Source organism: Oryzias latipes, chromosome 3 (assembly GCF_002234675.1).
Source record: "Oryzias latipes chromosome 3, ASM223467v1".
Lineage (NCBI taxonomy): Eukaryota > Metazoa > Chordata > Actinopteri > Beloniformes > Adrianichthyidae > Oryzias > Oryzias latipes.
In genome coordinates, this window is record NC_019861.2 from 14,330,090 (window position 1) to 14,347,562 (window position 17,473).

The 17,473-nt window shown below is 42.4% G+C and overlaps 2 protein-coding genes across 3 annotated transcripts; one reads left to right on the top strand and one right to left on the bottom strand.

The window, feature by feature from the left end:
- The first annotated feature begins 220 nt into the window (after positions 1-220).
- tmem39a (transmembrane protein 39A) lies at positions 221-14,144 on the top strand. Of its 2 annotated transcripts, XM_023953349.1 has the most exons (10): positions 221-510; positions 3,453-3,577; positions 4,432-4,594; positions 6,781-7,003; positions 7,307-7,390; positions 7,478-7,632; positions 9,504-9,867; positions 9,985-10,172; positions 10,249-10,369; positions 12,078-14,144. In XM_023953349.1, the coding sequence occupies exons 3-10, from the start codon at positions 4,482-4,484 to the stop codon at positions 12,315-12,317; spliced, it is 1,488 nt and encodes a 495-aa protein (XP_023809117.1). In that variant the 5' UTR covers positions 221-510; positions 3,453-3,577; positions 4,432-4,481; the 3' UTR covers positions 12,318-14,144. The 2 variants fall into 2 exon arrangements, with proteins under 2 accessions (XP_023809117.1, XP_023809118.1); XM_023953350.1 differs by lacking the exon at positions 3,453-3,577.
- On the bottom strand, positions 13,916-16,763 carry prss23 (serine protease 23). Its single transcript, XM_004067095.4, has 2 exons — positions 16,524-16,763; positions 13,916-15,974 (listed from the first exon to the last, which is right to left on the bottom strand). The coding sequence occupies exons 1-2, from the start codon at positions 16,547-16,549 to the stop codon at positions 14,798-14,800; spliced, it is 1,203 nt and encodes a 400-aa protein (XP_004067143.1). The 5' UTR covers positions 16,550-16,763; the 3' UTR covers positions 13,916-14,797.
- Between the last annotated feature and the right edge of the window lie 710 nt (positions 16,764-17,473).

The following is a 17,473-nucleotide window of genomic DNA, read 5'->3' on the forward strand; positions in this document are numbered from 1 at the left end:
ACACAAGACTCTTCTATGTTTATTTTAAATCATATTGAACTGGATAACAAGTCCGAAAATGACACTGGTTTTATTTTACTATTAAGACAATATTTATGAACAGTAATAATGGCCTTTTCCTAATTAGAATCACCGTTATACTCTTTCATATTTATATTTTTTATTTTGTTTTGCGTCAAAGAGAAGTGCGACCGCGCGGCAGCGTAACGGTTAACGTCGCCGACTAATGACGACACACGGGAGGAGGTGCAGTTTTGCCACGTCGGTGAACGGCACTAACGCGTTTACACTGTTGCTCCTGGAGCCCCGGAACAACTTTTTGGGCCGTTTTATGCTTTTATGTGATAAGAAGGCAAACTCCGGCGTGTCTGGGCCTGTCTTAAATTTCAGTCCCACCAGTCCAGTGTTGGATATTGAAGCTGGAAGGCGCAGAAATGCTCGCTGTTATCTGGATTCGTCACACAACTGACTGATGCATCTTGGTTCCTGCCCGCATGCTGCTGTCGATGTGTGAGTATACACGAAATATGGAAGCTTTCTTTTACAAGCAGACAGTAAAATAGACGTTTACATCGATTTTAAAAAAAAAGTATTCTCATAAGTTCACATTGTGTTTGAGTGACAACCCTAACTTAAAACCATAAGTCTCAAAAGGTGCTGCCTTGCAGAAATTAGCAAGTTTCTTGGTCTCTAACACAATCATGTCACTTTGTAACACAGAGACAAAAAAAGCCCACACTTGTCAGTATTAAACTCTTTTAAACGGGCATATGATTTATTATAAAGTAAACAGATTTCCAATCAGCAGCCCATCACATCAGTTAATGTGTGCAGTTCACAGTTGCTGTTCTCACTCGATTGTTTAGGCTGTGAATTTTAGGTCCCTGGTGGAGTTTGTTGTCCCCCTGCTGTGTGTGTTCACGTCTGTTTCCTGTCGGTGCATTTAGTGTCAAATGCTCCTGCAACATGTATGTTGGCCTCTCAAGGCCTCATCATCATCTCCCATCATACCTCTTCCAGTGCATTTGCATAAAGAAATCGTTTGGATTCAGTTTGATGTTTCCTGTTTTAGCAGCAAACTCAAATGTATAAAAAGGGGGCGGGGCTAAATAGGTGTTAAGGTAAAGGAAAGTGGTAATATACTGTAAAGGCTTTAAATTTTAACATATAGTTTTGTCTTTTTTTCCTTTTTAGTTGACACTCGCAACAAATTACAACCCACATCTCTCAGATGTGCTTTACTGTCGTATCTTCTTTAAAAAAGCATATTGTAGGTTTGTTACCATCACTGTGCTGATTGTAAAATTAAACTGCAAATAAGCATTACTGATTACCGTTGTGCACTTTTTATTTTATTCTAAACTTCCATTTTATTTCAATTTCTGACTCCTAGCAGGATTTGAGGCCTGTTTAACAAAGAGGAAGTGGTGTTTTGGTAAAGTAACATAAGGTCTTACTCAAGATTTCAAGTGTCACAAAATTATTTAATACAGCTGAGCTGTGTGCTGCATGGCACCTTTACCTGCAGCCTAAATGACATCAAAATAATTCAAATTCAACCATAGCGTGAAAACATTTTCCCATAAAAATACAAATGGAAAAGTGACATTTTGATATATCCTAAGAACTACTTTTAATATATTTTTTTAACAATGTGTTTTGTGTATCATCCTTTTATAAAGATACATTTCACATCAAAACTTTTCCTTTATATGTCCCTTGCAAAGAGAAGCAAAAAGCATACAGTTTCTAGACAAAATAACTTTTTTTTTAGTGAACTGGTCTATGTGTGTAAACCACAGTGACACATGGCGATACTTTCTCCAATGCGAAGGAAACAAGTTTTGATGTCTCCTTTTTTATTTCAGCTCTTTGTGCAGGAAGAATTTAGTGTTGCAACACTTGGAGAAGGTCTTAATCCAATCCCAGTCTTCTATGGTCTGTGTTCTGCTAAATAACACACCTGATTCAGGTGATCAGCAGTAGGTGGGGCTGTCTTCTTCTTTACCTTTTGGTTGCTCCCCTCAAAGGTCGCAGCAGCCAATCATCTCAGCGATTCTGGAAAAACCAGCCGGACCCCTGCAGAAGTAGAGAAAATATCAACTTACTGAACTTTTTTAGTTAAAAGCTTTTTAATTATTCAATAATGAAATAGATTAAGGAGTTAATTAATTGAGCATTTTGATGCACAAGATAAACCTAAATTGGAGGATTGTGTTTAGAAAACATTTCTATTTTTAAAAACCAAACTTGTGGTTTAATAAAATTGCCATTCTTACATTATTGGAAGTTTCTTTCTTTCCTAAACCTCATGACTGTTTTTAACAAGGTCAAGAAAAAAGGTTTTTGACGTTGTTTTGACTGAAACTTCAGCGTCTGCTGCATCTGACAGACTCTCTCTGAACGTTTTATTCTCATAAGGTGTCCAAAATAATACGTTTCTTAATCATATTTTTCCTAATACTTGTTTTATTTATCCCCTAAAGAAATTGTGCTTTTATATATTCGTGTATTTTGTCTTCTTTAAATACTGTATTTTCATAGCTGGATGAGTTGGTGGTTTTTGCCTGTTGGATCTCATTTTTTAAATTTTCCTCAATCAAACGGTTTCTTTCTTTCTATTTTTTTTTTTCTTCTGAGTCAGCAGCAGCAGTTTATTTTCCAGTCACCTCTGTTGCTGTTACCTGTTTAAACAGGTATTTTTCATTGACATGCCAAGTTCAAAAAGTTAGGAGCAAACAGACGTGTTGCAGGATGAGGCTCTTTCTTAATATCAACCATACGTTTGTTGCGATAAACAGTCAGTGGCTGTCATAATTCAATAATCTGTTCTTTGGGCTTAGACATTTTTATATTGAGTTAGCAGCTATGCTCGAGGTCTACACAGTTGAATTCACTAGGCTGGTTAAAGTTTTTTTTTTTAGCCTTTAGTGTAAAGTATAAAATGATTTTTTTATTTACATTTTTATTTGGTGTTTTAGGCTAAAAGTTTTTTTTTTTACCTAAATTGATATTTCTGGATTGTCTGTCACTGAAAGAGAGCTAACCCAGCCGTGTTTTAAACACAGGTGACATTCTTAATAATTCATCAAAGCTCAGGAAGACTTTGCTTCTTCAAAGAGGTCCAGGCAGGTTTTTACTAAAAATAACATAAAAGAGGCTGAACTGCGTGTAAACAGGTTTGGTGTTGGTTTTAAGTTGCTCTGATTGTGCCGTCAGGTGGTTGACGGTCAGATTTTCAAACGGTTCTGTAATGCAACGATGCAAAGAAAGTCTTCTGTTTCCTTCACTGAACTATCAGTTTGGCTTTTTTTTACTAAAGTCATGATAATTAGGTGGTTGAAAGTGTAAATGTGGATGAGGAAAGTCTGTTCATGTGTCTTAAATGCTCTGATGTGTATGGAACCAAATGGTACCAGTGATGTCACGCCTGCCATTGAGTCTTTTTTTAGGCTTGTAGAACCTCCAGGTGTCTGACTGGATCAGCTGTGAGAGCAGGCAGCTGTGGGTGTCCTGTTGGATCAATATTGGGGTGCTGTTTAGGTGAAGACCACAAACAGTCACTGGATGACTTTCAGCAAGTAAAGAGTGGAGTGATATCTAACTCAGCAATAACCATAATCAGGATAGTTCTCTTAACTTTAATCATTTAATCCACCAAATTTGGCATTGGCAGAGATGTGGCAGAAATGTTCGTTCCGGCCATTGACTTTATAAGTAACCCCTCCCTCCTTGCGTTCCAAACAGGAAGCACCTGCTGGCTCCAAGAAACCAAAACATACATCCTATACATTTATTGAGAAATGAACAGCTATGGAACAGGATAACCATTCGTTTTTTGTTTTTTTTACATGTTTTTGATAATCTTAGTTTTTCATATTTTTTCTGTAGTGCAAGTTATTTAAATTTAAAAGAAATGGCCACTCAGATGTCTAATAACAGTATGTGGTACATGCTGGCCCACACCTTGATCGTTCAAAATGTTTGACAGATTTTCCTGAGCCCTCTTTCAGTGTAAGGGGTGTGGACTTCCAAGCTTATTCCTGATTGGTGAGAGTGGCTGTCATAGAAACGTTTACTCAGACCGACTGGGACAAATCACTCCTTACTGGTGTCCTTGGTCTACAACATGGCAACGTCCATACCTCAAATGAATTGACTTCATTTGGAGCTGGAGGCTAGACATTTTCTATGGCTGCCGTCACACACACTCTGTCCAGTTTTCTTATGTAGCCAACAGTATCAGCTTCCGTACTTTGTATTTTTCCTATTTATTTATTTGTTCATTTATAAAAATGTGGCAATTGAAGAAAGTTCAATAACTAAACACTTTTACATATCCTTCAAAGGTTTTAGGACATGTAGACGTCTTAAGCTGCACTGTGTTGGCTTCAAACTAAACTGTCGTTTCGTTGACTTTCTGCTTTTCAGTGGCTTGAAATTTCATGGTGGCTTTTTGAGACGAGCAGTAGCTGGCGACCATGCCAGGAGGCCGCAGGGGTCCAAGCAGACAGCAGCTCAGTCGCTCCGCTCTGCCGTCCCTGCAGACCCTGGTTGGAGGCAGTGTCAGCAATGGCACAGGTCTCAGGAATAGGTATGTGCATACCAAACACATTTCCTTAAAGACCCACTCTGATGAAAATGGTGTTTTGTTTTGTTTTTTGTACCATGTTCTTGTTTTTCTGTAGATAGGGCGACACAAAAAGAAAATTAGGCTTAAATATAATTTCTGAGTATTTTTTTATTCAAATCGTTGTGAATCAGGAGGACACAGAACGAATTCAGTTTGACAAACAACTTATGTGTTGTGTAGCAAGTAGGCTTGGCAGGCTACAAACTCTCTGCTCCAGTCCTTGTAGACGACTAGATCCATTTACGTTTTTGTTTTCCTGGCTCAAAGCTGCACAGCTGGGTAGCTCCAATATTGCTCCTCATTTTTTTGTTGCAGCTATGCTGTTGGGTTGGGGTTTTGAGGGGCTGCAAAGTCTTAGTCGCATGCACCCGTACAGGTTTTTGGGTTGTTCAGGCCCATGCAGGGTTGTAGACAGTCGTGTGTGGTAAGTTTATCGTAAAGCAAGGATTATGTAAGTTAGAGGCACTTTTGACGTACAGGTGAGACTGTCGTATGGCGTCTTTATGGCACACTCTAGCCCAGGGGTCGGGAACCTTTTTTGCCGAGAGAGCCATAAACGCCACATATTTTTAAATGTAATTTCGAAAGAGCCATACAATAATGTAGTGTCCCTTTCCCACACTGAGGCACGGAGACTTAACCTCTTTTAAGGTTCTTTATTCTGGTTACTGCAGACCACAACAAATGCTGAACAATTAATTCAGCAACTCCTGAATCTCTCCCGCCGAGACGAGAGAGAGCGCTTCTCCCAACTTTATATTCCCCCCCTCCCACTCCAGCCCTCCCATTTCCCTTATTTGGCCCATAGCTGAACCGCATTGGTCCAAATTACCTAACAACAGGCTGAGTGACATAACTGAGGGCCAATCAGATCTCTGCTTGACGCGTTCAATGAACTCCAGAACTTTTAACGCGGCCCAACAGCCAAGTTAAACTCAGTCCGCGACAATATGTTTAAAACTAAATATGCAAGTGAATGTGTGCATTTGATGTAATGTCAACATTTTTAAAGTACAATAAGTCAATTCAACTGCTGTCCCCACAACCCCTCACCCCCACCCTCTGCTTTCTTCTTCACACCTCCCGTCCCCGCAACTGTGTGCTCTTTTTTCAGAGACGGGAGCGCGCAGTTTAGGCACGGCAATTCACAGGTTTCCAGTTGGTACAAACTCTGTGAAATAATAGATAATAGTAAACTGATAATGCTGGCGCTGATTTTTCTCTCCAAGCACCGATACTACTCCGCGCCTCTGGCATCGCATCGCGCCCGAGAAGGACTGGTCTAATGAAAAAAAAAAAGTATAATTAAAGATTTGTCTGCGAGCCACATGTGACCATCAAAAGAGCCATATATGGCTCGCGAGCCATAGGTTCCTGACCCCTGCCCTAGCCGTTAGTGAGGTGCATGTGGCTGCTCCTTACGTAACAAATAAGCTGTTTGTGAGTGCAGCACGCACGGGGTGTGCAGGAGATAAATGAGCATCTATAAGATGTCTGTAGGATGCCCAGGCAAACTAGTCCTCGATTGTCTCATTTCCTAATTTTTAACAGTTGGGTTGTGTGCGAGGCATGCACAAGGAGCGTGCACTTTTCCCTTGAACAGCGCTAAAGTGGTACCTGTAAAGGGTCAGGGGGGTTTAAAAAGAAAAATGATGACAAGCTTACCTATTTTTCCCTTACTTAGCATTACATTTTGCTACAATCTGACACCCGCGCATGCCTGTAGAAAAAAATGTCCATGAACTTACAGGCTTATCTGGAGGTCTATGATCTTACATTTTCCTGCAGGGCACGTAGGTGGCCTGGTTTTCACCTAGTTTGCCCATTGTTCACCCGCAGACAGTCCGTATCCACCCGTACGGGCAGTTACGGGGGGTCCCCCCACCATGTTAAATATCAAATGAACTTCTGCCGCTCTTCAGAAACTGTTCTAGAAAACCACAAAGGGTTTGTGATTTTGTCTAAAAACTACATACTCATAATTAAAAGACTTCTGAGAACGCTTTTACAACCGATCAAAAGATGATCAGTGTGGGTCTTTAAAGCCTAGGAGTGCCATTCCATATTATCAGGAGAAAATGAAACGGTATAAAACTGCAGTTTAGGGATCACACGTCGGTTTTAGCATTTCCCTTTCTTCCCTGTAGGGGCAGCAACTCTGTAGGTCTGTCGGCCCCGCCTCTTTCAGCCCTCATCACTCCTGAGCCGGTCCGTCACTCGCGGATCCCTGAGCTGCCGTTGGACAGCAGCCTGCTGTTTGAGTTCCTGCTCTTTCTCTATTTGCTGGTTGCTTTGTTCGTCCAGTACATCAACATCTACAGGACAGTGTGGTGGTACCCGTACAGCCACCCTGCTGCCTCTACCTCGCTTGTAAGGGCTTCTCTTTTTTTCCTTCACGGAGTTAAGACATCAGACAAGCTAAGACTTGGCTGCTCTTTAGCTTCTTATCTCTGACACCATGACCTATGTTGTGTAGTCGACAACTAAAGCTTCTTTTTGTAAATGCAAAAACATCTTTTTAATTTTGGTTTACATTTGACACATTAATCTGTTTCTCCTGATTCAGATCCAAATGAAGTGAAAGCTTGTAAACAGTTGGTTTCAGATTTAATGTTCAAAGTAGAGTCAAAACATAAAACTGGTGATGATAAATGATTTGGCTCCTGCTTACAGAATTTCCATTTAATGGACTACCACCTGGCTATCTTCATCACTGTCATGTTGGCCAGACGGCTCGTTTGGACAATTGTTTCAGAGGTAAACAATCTGCCCTTTAAGAACTAAACTCTCAGTTGGAACACAACGGCAGGTTTGAAGGTCCAGATGCTCCGTTTTGTTGTGCAGGTGTCTCAGAGCAGCGGGGGATCGTTGCTGCGCTACGTGGTACTTATCGCAGCCCGGCTCAGTTTGCTGACCCTGTGTGGCTGGGTGCTCTGCTGGACGCTGGTCAACCTGTGCAAGAACCACTCGGTGCTGAACCTTCTCTTCCTGGGATACCCGTGAGTCTATGGCACAGTTTTTCTCTTCTGTTTTGTTTAGATTTAGAAATACTAATGTCTATTTGAAATGTTGGGTTTCGAAATACAACAAGAATAAGAAGCTAAAGAATATTCTAGGTTCAAATTGTAATGATCTATTTCACTGAGTGGCCACTTTATTAGGTCCACTTTGCTAGTACCGGGTTGGACCCCTTTTACCCTCAGTACTGCCTTAATCTTTGGTGGCGTAGATTCAACAAGGTACTGGAAACATTCCCTCAGAGAGTTTGGTCCATATTAGCATAGTATTATCATCAGTTGCTGCACATTTGTGCACTGAACACCCAGTCCCACCACATCCCAAAGGTGTTCTATTGGGTTGAGATCTGGAGACTGTGAAAGCCATTTGAGTCCAGTGAACTCATTGTCATGTTCAAGAAACCAGTCTGAGATGATTCCAGCTTCATGACATGGCGTGTTATCCTGCTGGATGTAGCCATCAGAAGATGATACACTGTGGTCATAAAGGGATTGACATGATCAGCAACAATACTCTGGTAGACTGACGTTGTGACAATGCTGACGTTAAGGGCCCTAAAGTGTAAAAAGAAAACACCCCCCACACCATTACACTACCACCAGTAGCAACCTGGACCATTGAGACAAGCCTGGATGGATCCCTGCTTTCATGTTGTTGACGCTAAATTATGACCCTAATATCCGAATGTTGGAGCACAAAAGGAGACTCGTCAGACCAGACAACGTTTTTTAAATCTTCTATAGTCCCATTATGGTGGTCCTGTGAATTGTAGCCTCAGTTTTCTGTTCTTAGTGGTTTTCAGCTGCTGTAGACCATCTGTCTCAAGGTTGGACGTGTTGTGGTTTCAGAGATGTTCTTCTGCAGACCTCTGTTGTAACCAGAGGTTATTTGAGTTACTGTTGTCTTTCTATCAGCTGGAACCAGTTTGGCCATTCTCCTCTGACCTCTGACATCAAGAAGGCATTTCCATCCACAGAACTGCTGCTCACTGGATATTTTCTAATTTTGGACTATTAAACTCTATACTATACTACTATAAACTCTAGAGATGGTTGTGGGTGAAAATCCCAGTAGATCAGCAGTTTCTGAAATCCTCAGACCAACCCGTCTGGCACCAACAACCATGCCACGTTCAAAGTCACTTCAATCGCATTTCTTCTCCATTATGATGCTCGGTTTGAACTGCAGCAGATCATCTTGACCATTTCTACATGCCTCAATGCACCAAGTTGCTGCCATGTGATTGGATGATTAGAAATTTGCATTAACGACCAGCTGGACAGGTGTGACTAATAAAATGGCCAGTGAGCGTGTTATTTTCATTAGCACTTTCTTAGTTTTCTGCAAGGATGCTGCAAGACAGAGGGCACCGTTGTCTGTTGTTTGAACCTTTGTCGAAGCTGTTCTTTTGCAATATTCTTTTATTTCTTCCAAAAATGTCCAGTGACATACAAGACAGATGGATTATTTCAAGTGTAGCTGAGTACCTGATGTTTCCTCCATTTATCTGAGTTTTGTGTTTTTGAATCATTTTGTGTACATCTTGTTAAGAAGGTGCCTGATATCATAAAGGCGTAATAATTATTTCCTGACTTCAAGTCAGTTTTATCCACACACCTTTTTATTTTTTTTATTTATACTGGTTGTTGTTTTATTTATTTATTTAATATATCTAAAAAAAAAATGGATCCACAGAGGAATAAACTCACTTCTTGTTTGATTTAGTTAATAAAAATGTTCCATGTTCTACTTTTTTGTGTTACTGTTTCCATTTCCTTCTTCATTTTTAATCTTTCATGACAAAACCTCCTCAAAAACTTGATTTTTTTTTCTATTGCTTCCTGTGCTCCAGGTTCGGCGTGTATGTCCCCCTCTGCTGTTTCCATCAGGAAGGAGGAAAAAGCCAGGCGGTGGCGGCGGCAGCTGAATGCGATTACCAAGGGGACCACCAGCAGGCCGATCTGGCAGAGTCTCCGTTTCTTCGGCCGCGAGACTTCCTCTTCCTGCTGCGTGAAAACCTCAGAGAACAGTTTTCCAGCCCCCCACACATGCCCACCCACACCTGCCCGCCACATACGCACTCGGACACACCCGAGCTGATCCGAGCAGAGGTGGAGGAGCTCAAGAGCGACTTTAACCGGCGAATCAAAGAAGTGCTGTTCAACTCTCTGTTCAGTGCCTACTATGTAGCATTCCTGCCCCTCTGCTTCGTTAAGGTTGGTGTCTTTGTGTTGCTTCTGCTGGATAATCTGATACCAGATGATCAAGCTGCTACAAGCCTTCATGCTGACATGGTTGGGTTTCCTGCTTCAACATCATTTTTCCCCTTACAGAGTACTCAGTACTACGACATGCGCTGGTCATGCGAACACCTGATCATGGTGTGGATCAATGCGTTCGTGATGTTGATGAGCCAGCTGCTGCCCCCCAGCTACTGTGACCTGCTCCATCGCTCTGCAGCTCACCTCGGCCGCTGGCAGAAGCTGGAGCACGGGTCATACAGTAACGCCCCCCAGCATGTGTGAGTGGCCTTCCCGGACTCGCATGATCGCAGCTGTCAGTCTGGGGTTTGTTTGTGATATGCTGGTGATTTTCAGGTGGTCAGAGAGCACCGTCTGGCCTCAGGGGGTCTTGGTACGACACAGTCGATGTCTGTATAAAGCGGTTGGACCCTATAATGTGGCCCTGCCCTCTGATGTCTCTCATGCAAGGTTTTATGTGAGTATTTAGTACTTATCCTCTGGTAGTAAACATGAGCTACGGATTAGTTTTATGATTTTTTTTTTGTTGCATATTTTTTATTCCCTGAAATTAATTTTTTTTGTGTATTTTTATATGTATGTATATATATATATACACACAAATTATTTGTTTTTTTTTTATTCCAAAGATGATTTGGGTGTAAAATTCTTGCTTAGGGCTCCAGTGTCATATTGTTGCATCAACTTTTATAACTCTCCAATACTTTTCTCTGTACTGTCTTCCTTCATTGGATATTTTTCTGGGTTTCAGCATCATAAAGGGGGGATAATCTCCTCAGTGGAGGGGCCTGATGGGTAAAGACTCTGCCCCCCCCCCCCCCCCCCCATCGCACTTTTGGAAACCCCCCAGTTCCCTTTAAACTTTGGATCAACTAAATATTATTGTAGAAATTGTGGGAAAACTTGATATGAAGGAATTCTTCATGTCCAACAATAATAATGCAGCGAAAGCATGGGCTGTGTGCAAGAACTGCCTCTGAACAACAACAACTACACACTGTTGTTAGATTAGAATTTGTGCGTAACTAAAAACATTTATAAAATACATTTTAAATAAAGTCAAAGAGCCTAAATGGAGGGCTAATGCATGTGGCTCTGGTTTCAGAATTTTTGGTGGGAAAAAAGATAAAGAATGATATTTTGCTTCTTGATGTAATCTTTCAAAGCAGAAGGAGTTCTTACTGATGTGTTTAGTTTACTTGCAGAATAGACAGCTGGGTTTAGTGCTGTCCCAAGAATTAGACCATACCGCCTCTCCTCCGAACTTCCCAGAGTCTTTCTTTAGTCTGATGCTACAAACACACCAGGTCTGTGATGCATGTTCAAGAACGTGCATTTTTCACATGATGTTCGCACTGGACTGTTGCTACCTCAGACTTACAGTTGGAAGAGGCTTGGCATGAAATGTCGACGCAGTGCAAATCTTGCTCCAGGTTTTTTCCTTCACAGCTGTATTCCATTAAATGAAAGACATGGTGTTGTGTAATTCCACCCGAAACTGCAATTATTCATTTTTTACACCATGATCAATTTTCAAATGATTGGCACTTCCATGAATTAAAACGGTGCGCCATCCAAACGTCACTGATTCGTCAAAGTCTGAAAACTATTCAGTTTTTTCCCTTTCGGGGTCATGGGGCTGCTGGAGCCTATCCCAGCCACTTGTGGGCGAAGGTAGGGGGCATCCTGGACAGGTCGCCACTGTGTCGCAGGGTAGAGTGTCCTCAATGACACACCCATTCACTCTCACCTATGGACAATTTAGATTAACCAATTAACCTATGAAGCATGTTTTTGGACGGTGGGAGGAAGCCGGAGAGAACCCACGCATACACGGGGAGAACATGCAAACTCCACACAGAAAGGTCCCCCATTGATGTTCTGGTTCAGTTCCCCCAGCCGGGACTTGAACCGGGGGCCTTCTTGCTGTGAGGCAAGATCGCTAACCACTGCGCCACCGTGCAGCCCTGGTGTTTAGTGCACAAATACGTAAAATGTCATTGGAAGCAGACGCTTGAACACGTGTTGCAGAGGACTGATGTGGATGTAGCATGAAGTGGGTGGAGTCAGCTGTGAGACACCATGCAGTGGCTCTCATGTGGATGTCATGTTTTGGTTGGTGCTCTGTTCATTTTTTTTCACCACTTTTCTGTCTTTTCTTGCAGTTCTTGTTTCACAAACCATTGCGGATCCTGAACCTGCTGATCTGGATTGAGTCCAGCGTCGTTTTATATCAGTTATACTCTCTATTGCGCTCTGAGCGCTGGAACCACACGTTGTCTCTGGGCCTTATTCTTTTCTGCAACTACTATGTGCTTTTTAAACTACTCCGAGACCGCATCGTGCTGGGAAAAGCCTACGCCTACCCTCTGCCCTCCAACAGTTTGGGGCTGAAGTCCCAGTAGAGAATCTGCGTGTGGACACCAGTTCCAAGCTCTGGATTGGAAAAGGAGGAGGAGGTGGAAGACAGACTGTGAACTCATAATTGTGTTTTGATACGGTTCTATTTTTAATGCAATGTTTATATTTACCTATTTAAAAGAATAGTTTTATTTTGTATACGATTTTGTGTTACACCGGGCATTACCACGCGGACAACATAAGCATGTTGTTTTACGCTGTTTCTAGGCGACAGGGAAGCCGAGGAATGCCTGGGGGTGACTCTCACCAAAGATATTTTAAGTACATGTGGCCAATCACAGAGCAGACTTGGCCGAGGATTGTCTGCAAAACCAGACGAGCTACTCTGAACAGAGGAAGAAGTTGGGCTTGAAATCCTGATAGTTTGAAGCTCGAGGCACTCACTGAACAGAGTTGTCGGCAGTTTGATAATCACCTGTTTTGATTGGATACGATGGAAACAGTGGCTGAATCTGCCTTCTTTCTCTATAAAGCCAATTTTTTTCTTTTTCAGTTTAATTCTAACTGAAGCGTGAGAACATTTGTTTGTTCAACTTGACAAATTTGACTTTTTTTTTTTTTTTAAGTAAAATTTTTTTTTGTGGGAAAGAGTCTCGGCATCACCAGGAGGAGACGTTGGGTTCAAGGTGGTCTGTCTGCTTACGGTACTTTGGTGTCCCACAGGAAACGCTGCATCCCCTCTGCATATTTATCCGTATCTGCTCGTTCAAAGTCATCGCAGATGACGAAGTACAGTTACAGCCTCGGTTAACAAGCATCCCCAAACTGAAAGCATACTAAACATCTGGCAGGTTATTACACTTTTCTTCATGTTATGACAAACCAGTTTACTCTTCTGCGCCCTTTAGGTTAATCCGTATAAAGAGGTTATAGGCAGCCAGTTGGAAAGACTGTCACAGCATTACTGGCTCAAGTATTCTCAGTTACTGAAACGGTGTTACAGACGAGTTGCGTTTCACTTTGTGAAAATCCTCCTAATATCCAGTTGATTGTGTGTTGGATCCTGCCTGCTGCTGCAGTCGGTGGGATTGATGACTAGCTGACAGCTACCAACCCAGTATGAGCCCAAAAATGTGTTTAAATCATCTTACATGTGAAAAGCAACACTGCTGCTGCTGAAATGTACACATTTGACACATTTTCTTTTTTTCTTACCCCCAAAAAAACAAAATGTATCTTCTCAAATGCATCTACACTGCTGTGGAATGGTCTGTTCACATTTTCATTGTAAATGTAGCAAGTTTTTGCCACCGAACAGTGCTGTCGAATGGAGTTGGTGTGTTTTGTTAAAGTTGCTCTTCACTGGCCTCGTCATAAGGTTTTTTCATGTCTGAATGACAGAACGGGGCATTCCTGAGTTTGCCTTTTCCGAAATGCTTCTGTTTTATGTTGCCTGAATGATATTTCTGTTCTGGTAGCAGAAACGGCTGAAGAAAGACACGAATGTCATCTGAGAAGATTTTAAATTCGCTATCCTTGGTAGCTATAAAAAAGGGTTTCGTTTTCCTTAATGTCCCATAAATTGGAGATTTAAACGATGCAGACAAAATGAGGCTGATGTACTTTTTTTTTTCTTTCTTTCTTTTGGATGTGCCATACAGCAAGATCCAGATTTAAATTGGCTGCTCCGTATATCGACGTTCAACAGGATTCCGTGTCAACTTTCTCTGAATCTTGAAAATGTGTCCCTATCAACACTGAATGTCCAGGTGTAATACATGAGTCAAAAGAAATAAAATGCTTTATTGATCCTCAAAGGGAAATTAAATATACATGTCAAACAAGCGGAATAATAAAGCATATTGGACATACCCTCTTTTTTAAGAATATATTTCATTTAATCTTCCACAGTCTCGTGTAAGAAAAGGCACAAATGAAACAGAGTGAAGGCGAAATCAAGCAAGAAACTGTAGTGCTATATTTGGCCACCAGGTGGCAGCAAGTAGCAATGATTGAACTGTCCAGACTGGAAAACAATACTTCACAATTCGATCCTCAAATAACCTGAAAACCCTTTTCGATGTAAATTTAGTACAATATACTGGTGAAGACAAATATGTCGACCAAGAGGAGTTAAGCCCTTCCAGAAGGTAACATTTTGACGCTTTGGTACAATCATTCGCAAAAGTTTTCAGTAGAAAGTCTCAACAGTGCAACAAGTGTCAGCTCAGTAGGAGCTTTTTGGTTTTTTGTTTTTTTAGTAGGAGCTTTTTACTATATAGAGAAATTGCTTTAATTTATCGCAGTGATGCACAATATATATTTTAGCACCTAAAAGACCATTTAAAATCAATTTGTTTTGGTTAGTACATTTTTTAAACTAATATAAAACAGCACAAAGTGTGGTGTACGTTTATGTATCTTTTTATCTGATTCCCCCCCTTGTGGTGCCCAATTTTCCACAAGGATCTGTAATTGGGTTGGTGGTTTGTAGCTACACCCCTGTGAGGTCCTTCCTTCTCTGTCACCCCTCTCTGCAGTCCACAAAGTTGCCTTTTATCCAGTAACAAATCTGGGCATATTTCAGGGGCGTGATTCTCACCGCTACATTAAACTCCTGAGACACTCCTAGTTTCTCCACCCACTGATGGCCAGAGAACACGCCTATCACCTTACGCTCCCATCGCCCCCGGCGTCTGTCCCACATCCGGGCGTACACTCCTGAGCCGCTGGCGCCCGGCTGAGCGTCGCAGTGCTGGTACAACAGATCTGGTGTCTCCTCACCAGCCTGACAGAAGCGATACACAAGCTGTCCTGGGCGGTCGTTATCAAACCCCGAGAAGTGAACTCGACGGCCAGGAAGTCTCTGTGCTGGGGGGCTGACCCCTAACTTCATGTACCGACGTTTGTGGGGTTTCTTGAGCTCAAGCAAAGCATAGTCGAAGTCCATCCCGATGTCATTGGCATTCCCTTTGATCCATCCTTTGGGAACATGGGTCCGCTTGACTCTTATCCACTGGAACTTCATTTTGTCTTTGGTTGGCGGTGTGTACAGGGCGGGCCCTCCCTCAACATGGTTGGTAAGGTTCATGGTAGACTGTGGTGCGTCTCGTTGCTTAGATTTTAAAAAGCCAACCCGAAGCTTCTGGGCTCCTTTCACATAGTTTTTACCATCGTGCACACAATGAGCAGCAGTGAGGACGTGCCGGTCTCCTACCAGCGTGCCAGAACATCCAGTGGACAGTTTGACCGCCACTGAGAATGGAAACTTCAACAGGAAGTTCTGGCCTGCGATGCTGAAACGCCCATCATGCCCAAAGATCTCTCTTCGTTTTCTGACACGTGAGCGCTGGGCCTTAGCAGAAGACCCAGAGGAGGAGTAGGCCGGACTGGTGTTCAAGTTGGGGTTGTATCCATAAATCCCAATGGCGGTCTCAGTGAGTCGTCCGTCAGAGTGGAGCGTCTCAAAGGCCAGAAGACGCCGCAGATCCCAGTAGCTCAGACGAGTGGCTTTCTTGTGACAATCTGGGTCACAACCTGAGGCGACGTCCAAACGAGCTTCAGACAGGAAGTGGGGGGTCGGCTGATCTTCAGTCTTCTCGGGCAAGACCACAGGGACACGCTGGAGAATCCACTGAGGGCGAGAGGAGGTGGAGGGAGACACGGGAGAAAGGAAGAGCAAACAAAGGAGGGAGGTAGACCTGTGAATACACAAGAGGAAAAAAATCAATGTTCACTTCTGATAAACATCCTCAGCTCTTATTTTTTTTTCCACAGTAAAATGATCAGATGGTAGGATTCCACAAAACGTCCACATTCCTGAAGCCTGCATCATACATTTCTAATCACATCCATGGGAGCAGAAAGAGGACATTTAGACTCAGAAGTTTTTTCTAAACTGGAACCCTCTGGGTCATAATCTTATGCTGCTTTAAAGCAGTAAACATGACAAAAGCAGGCTAAAGATCAGTCCTAATATCCTCTGGTGGAAAATTCCTCAAGTGACCCGAGGGACGGCCCTTTCAGAATAAAACATTTCCTTTCAGTGAGAACATTTTTCTTGTAAACCATGTCAGAGTGAGAACTCCCCTTACCCCTTTCTGCCTCAGAAACTTGAGACTGGTAGTGCATTTGCTTTCAGAAATGTCACTTATTAGCTAATTTGAAGTTTTAGCTTAGTTTGAATTCAGTCTGCAGGGTCTCAGAAATGCGTGGCAACATCACAACCGTCCTTTACGCGCGCGTCTTACCAGGAGAGCGCAGCCCGGGAGCGCATCCTGCCTGTGCAGGTGAGGCAGCGGCGGGTCACTGAGGGAACCCCCCCTCAATGCTGGACAGACCGAACCTCTGATCGACGCGGAGGAGGCGAGAGCTCCAACTCTGAGAAAGCAGCAGCAGCCGCAGCAGCAGTGGTGTCCTGAGCTACTGTTTTTGATCCGGAATAGTTTGGAGCGGTCCTGCAAGAGGAGCCCAACCCACAGCAGAGACGCACCGTGCGCCTGGAGGAGGAGGAGGAGGAGGGGGAGGAAGTCCTCTGATTGCTGGATTTTACATTCGCCGACCAGGATACAGCAGAGTAAGAACTTGAATGACAATAATCATGTTCATAAAAATATATATTGACGCTATATTTAAAAGGTCAAAGGGACTTTCACTTCTTTCTAATTAAGTTTTTGGCCTCACTCAGGGCTGTTGTTGGAGAGATGATAGAAGATCACGAGGCTTCTGTGTTTTTTCTGTTCATCTTCTACAATCTACCGGTATTTTCTTTGTTCCTATCTTCTCTAGACACTTGGAGAGTTTTACTTAAGAGTTTGTCTTTGAAAAGCCTGAAATGTCCACTATAAAGGAAAACAAACTCCTCTTCGTCAATATTTTTCTGCCACTCTAACCCATTCAACTTTGTAAGTTAACAGGATATAACACACATCTGCACATCACACATGACATGCTGTAGAAACAAGGAAAGAGGAAGAAAATGGAAGAAACCTTAAATTTAAAGTCACTAGGTGTATTCTCATTGATGCTTTTAAGGAAAGTGATGCTGCAGAAACAGTAAAAGACTTGATACTCATTGCCTAAGTACCACTAATACACTCATTTTGCTCCTGTAGTTTCACAGAAACATTTGAAAAATTTCTCAGCTTTTTTATGTTGTTAATGCAACACACATACAAGTGTTCTGGCCACCCATGCATTG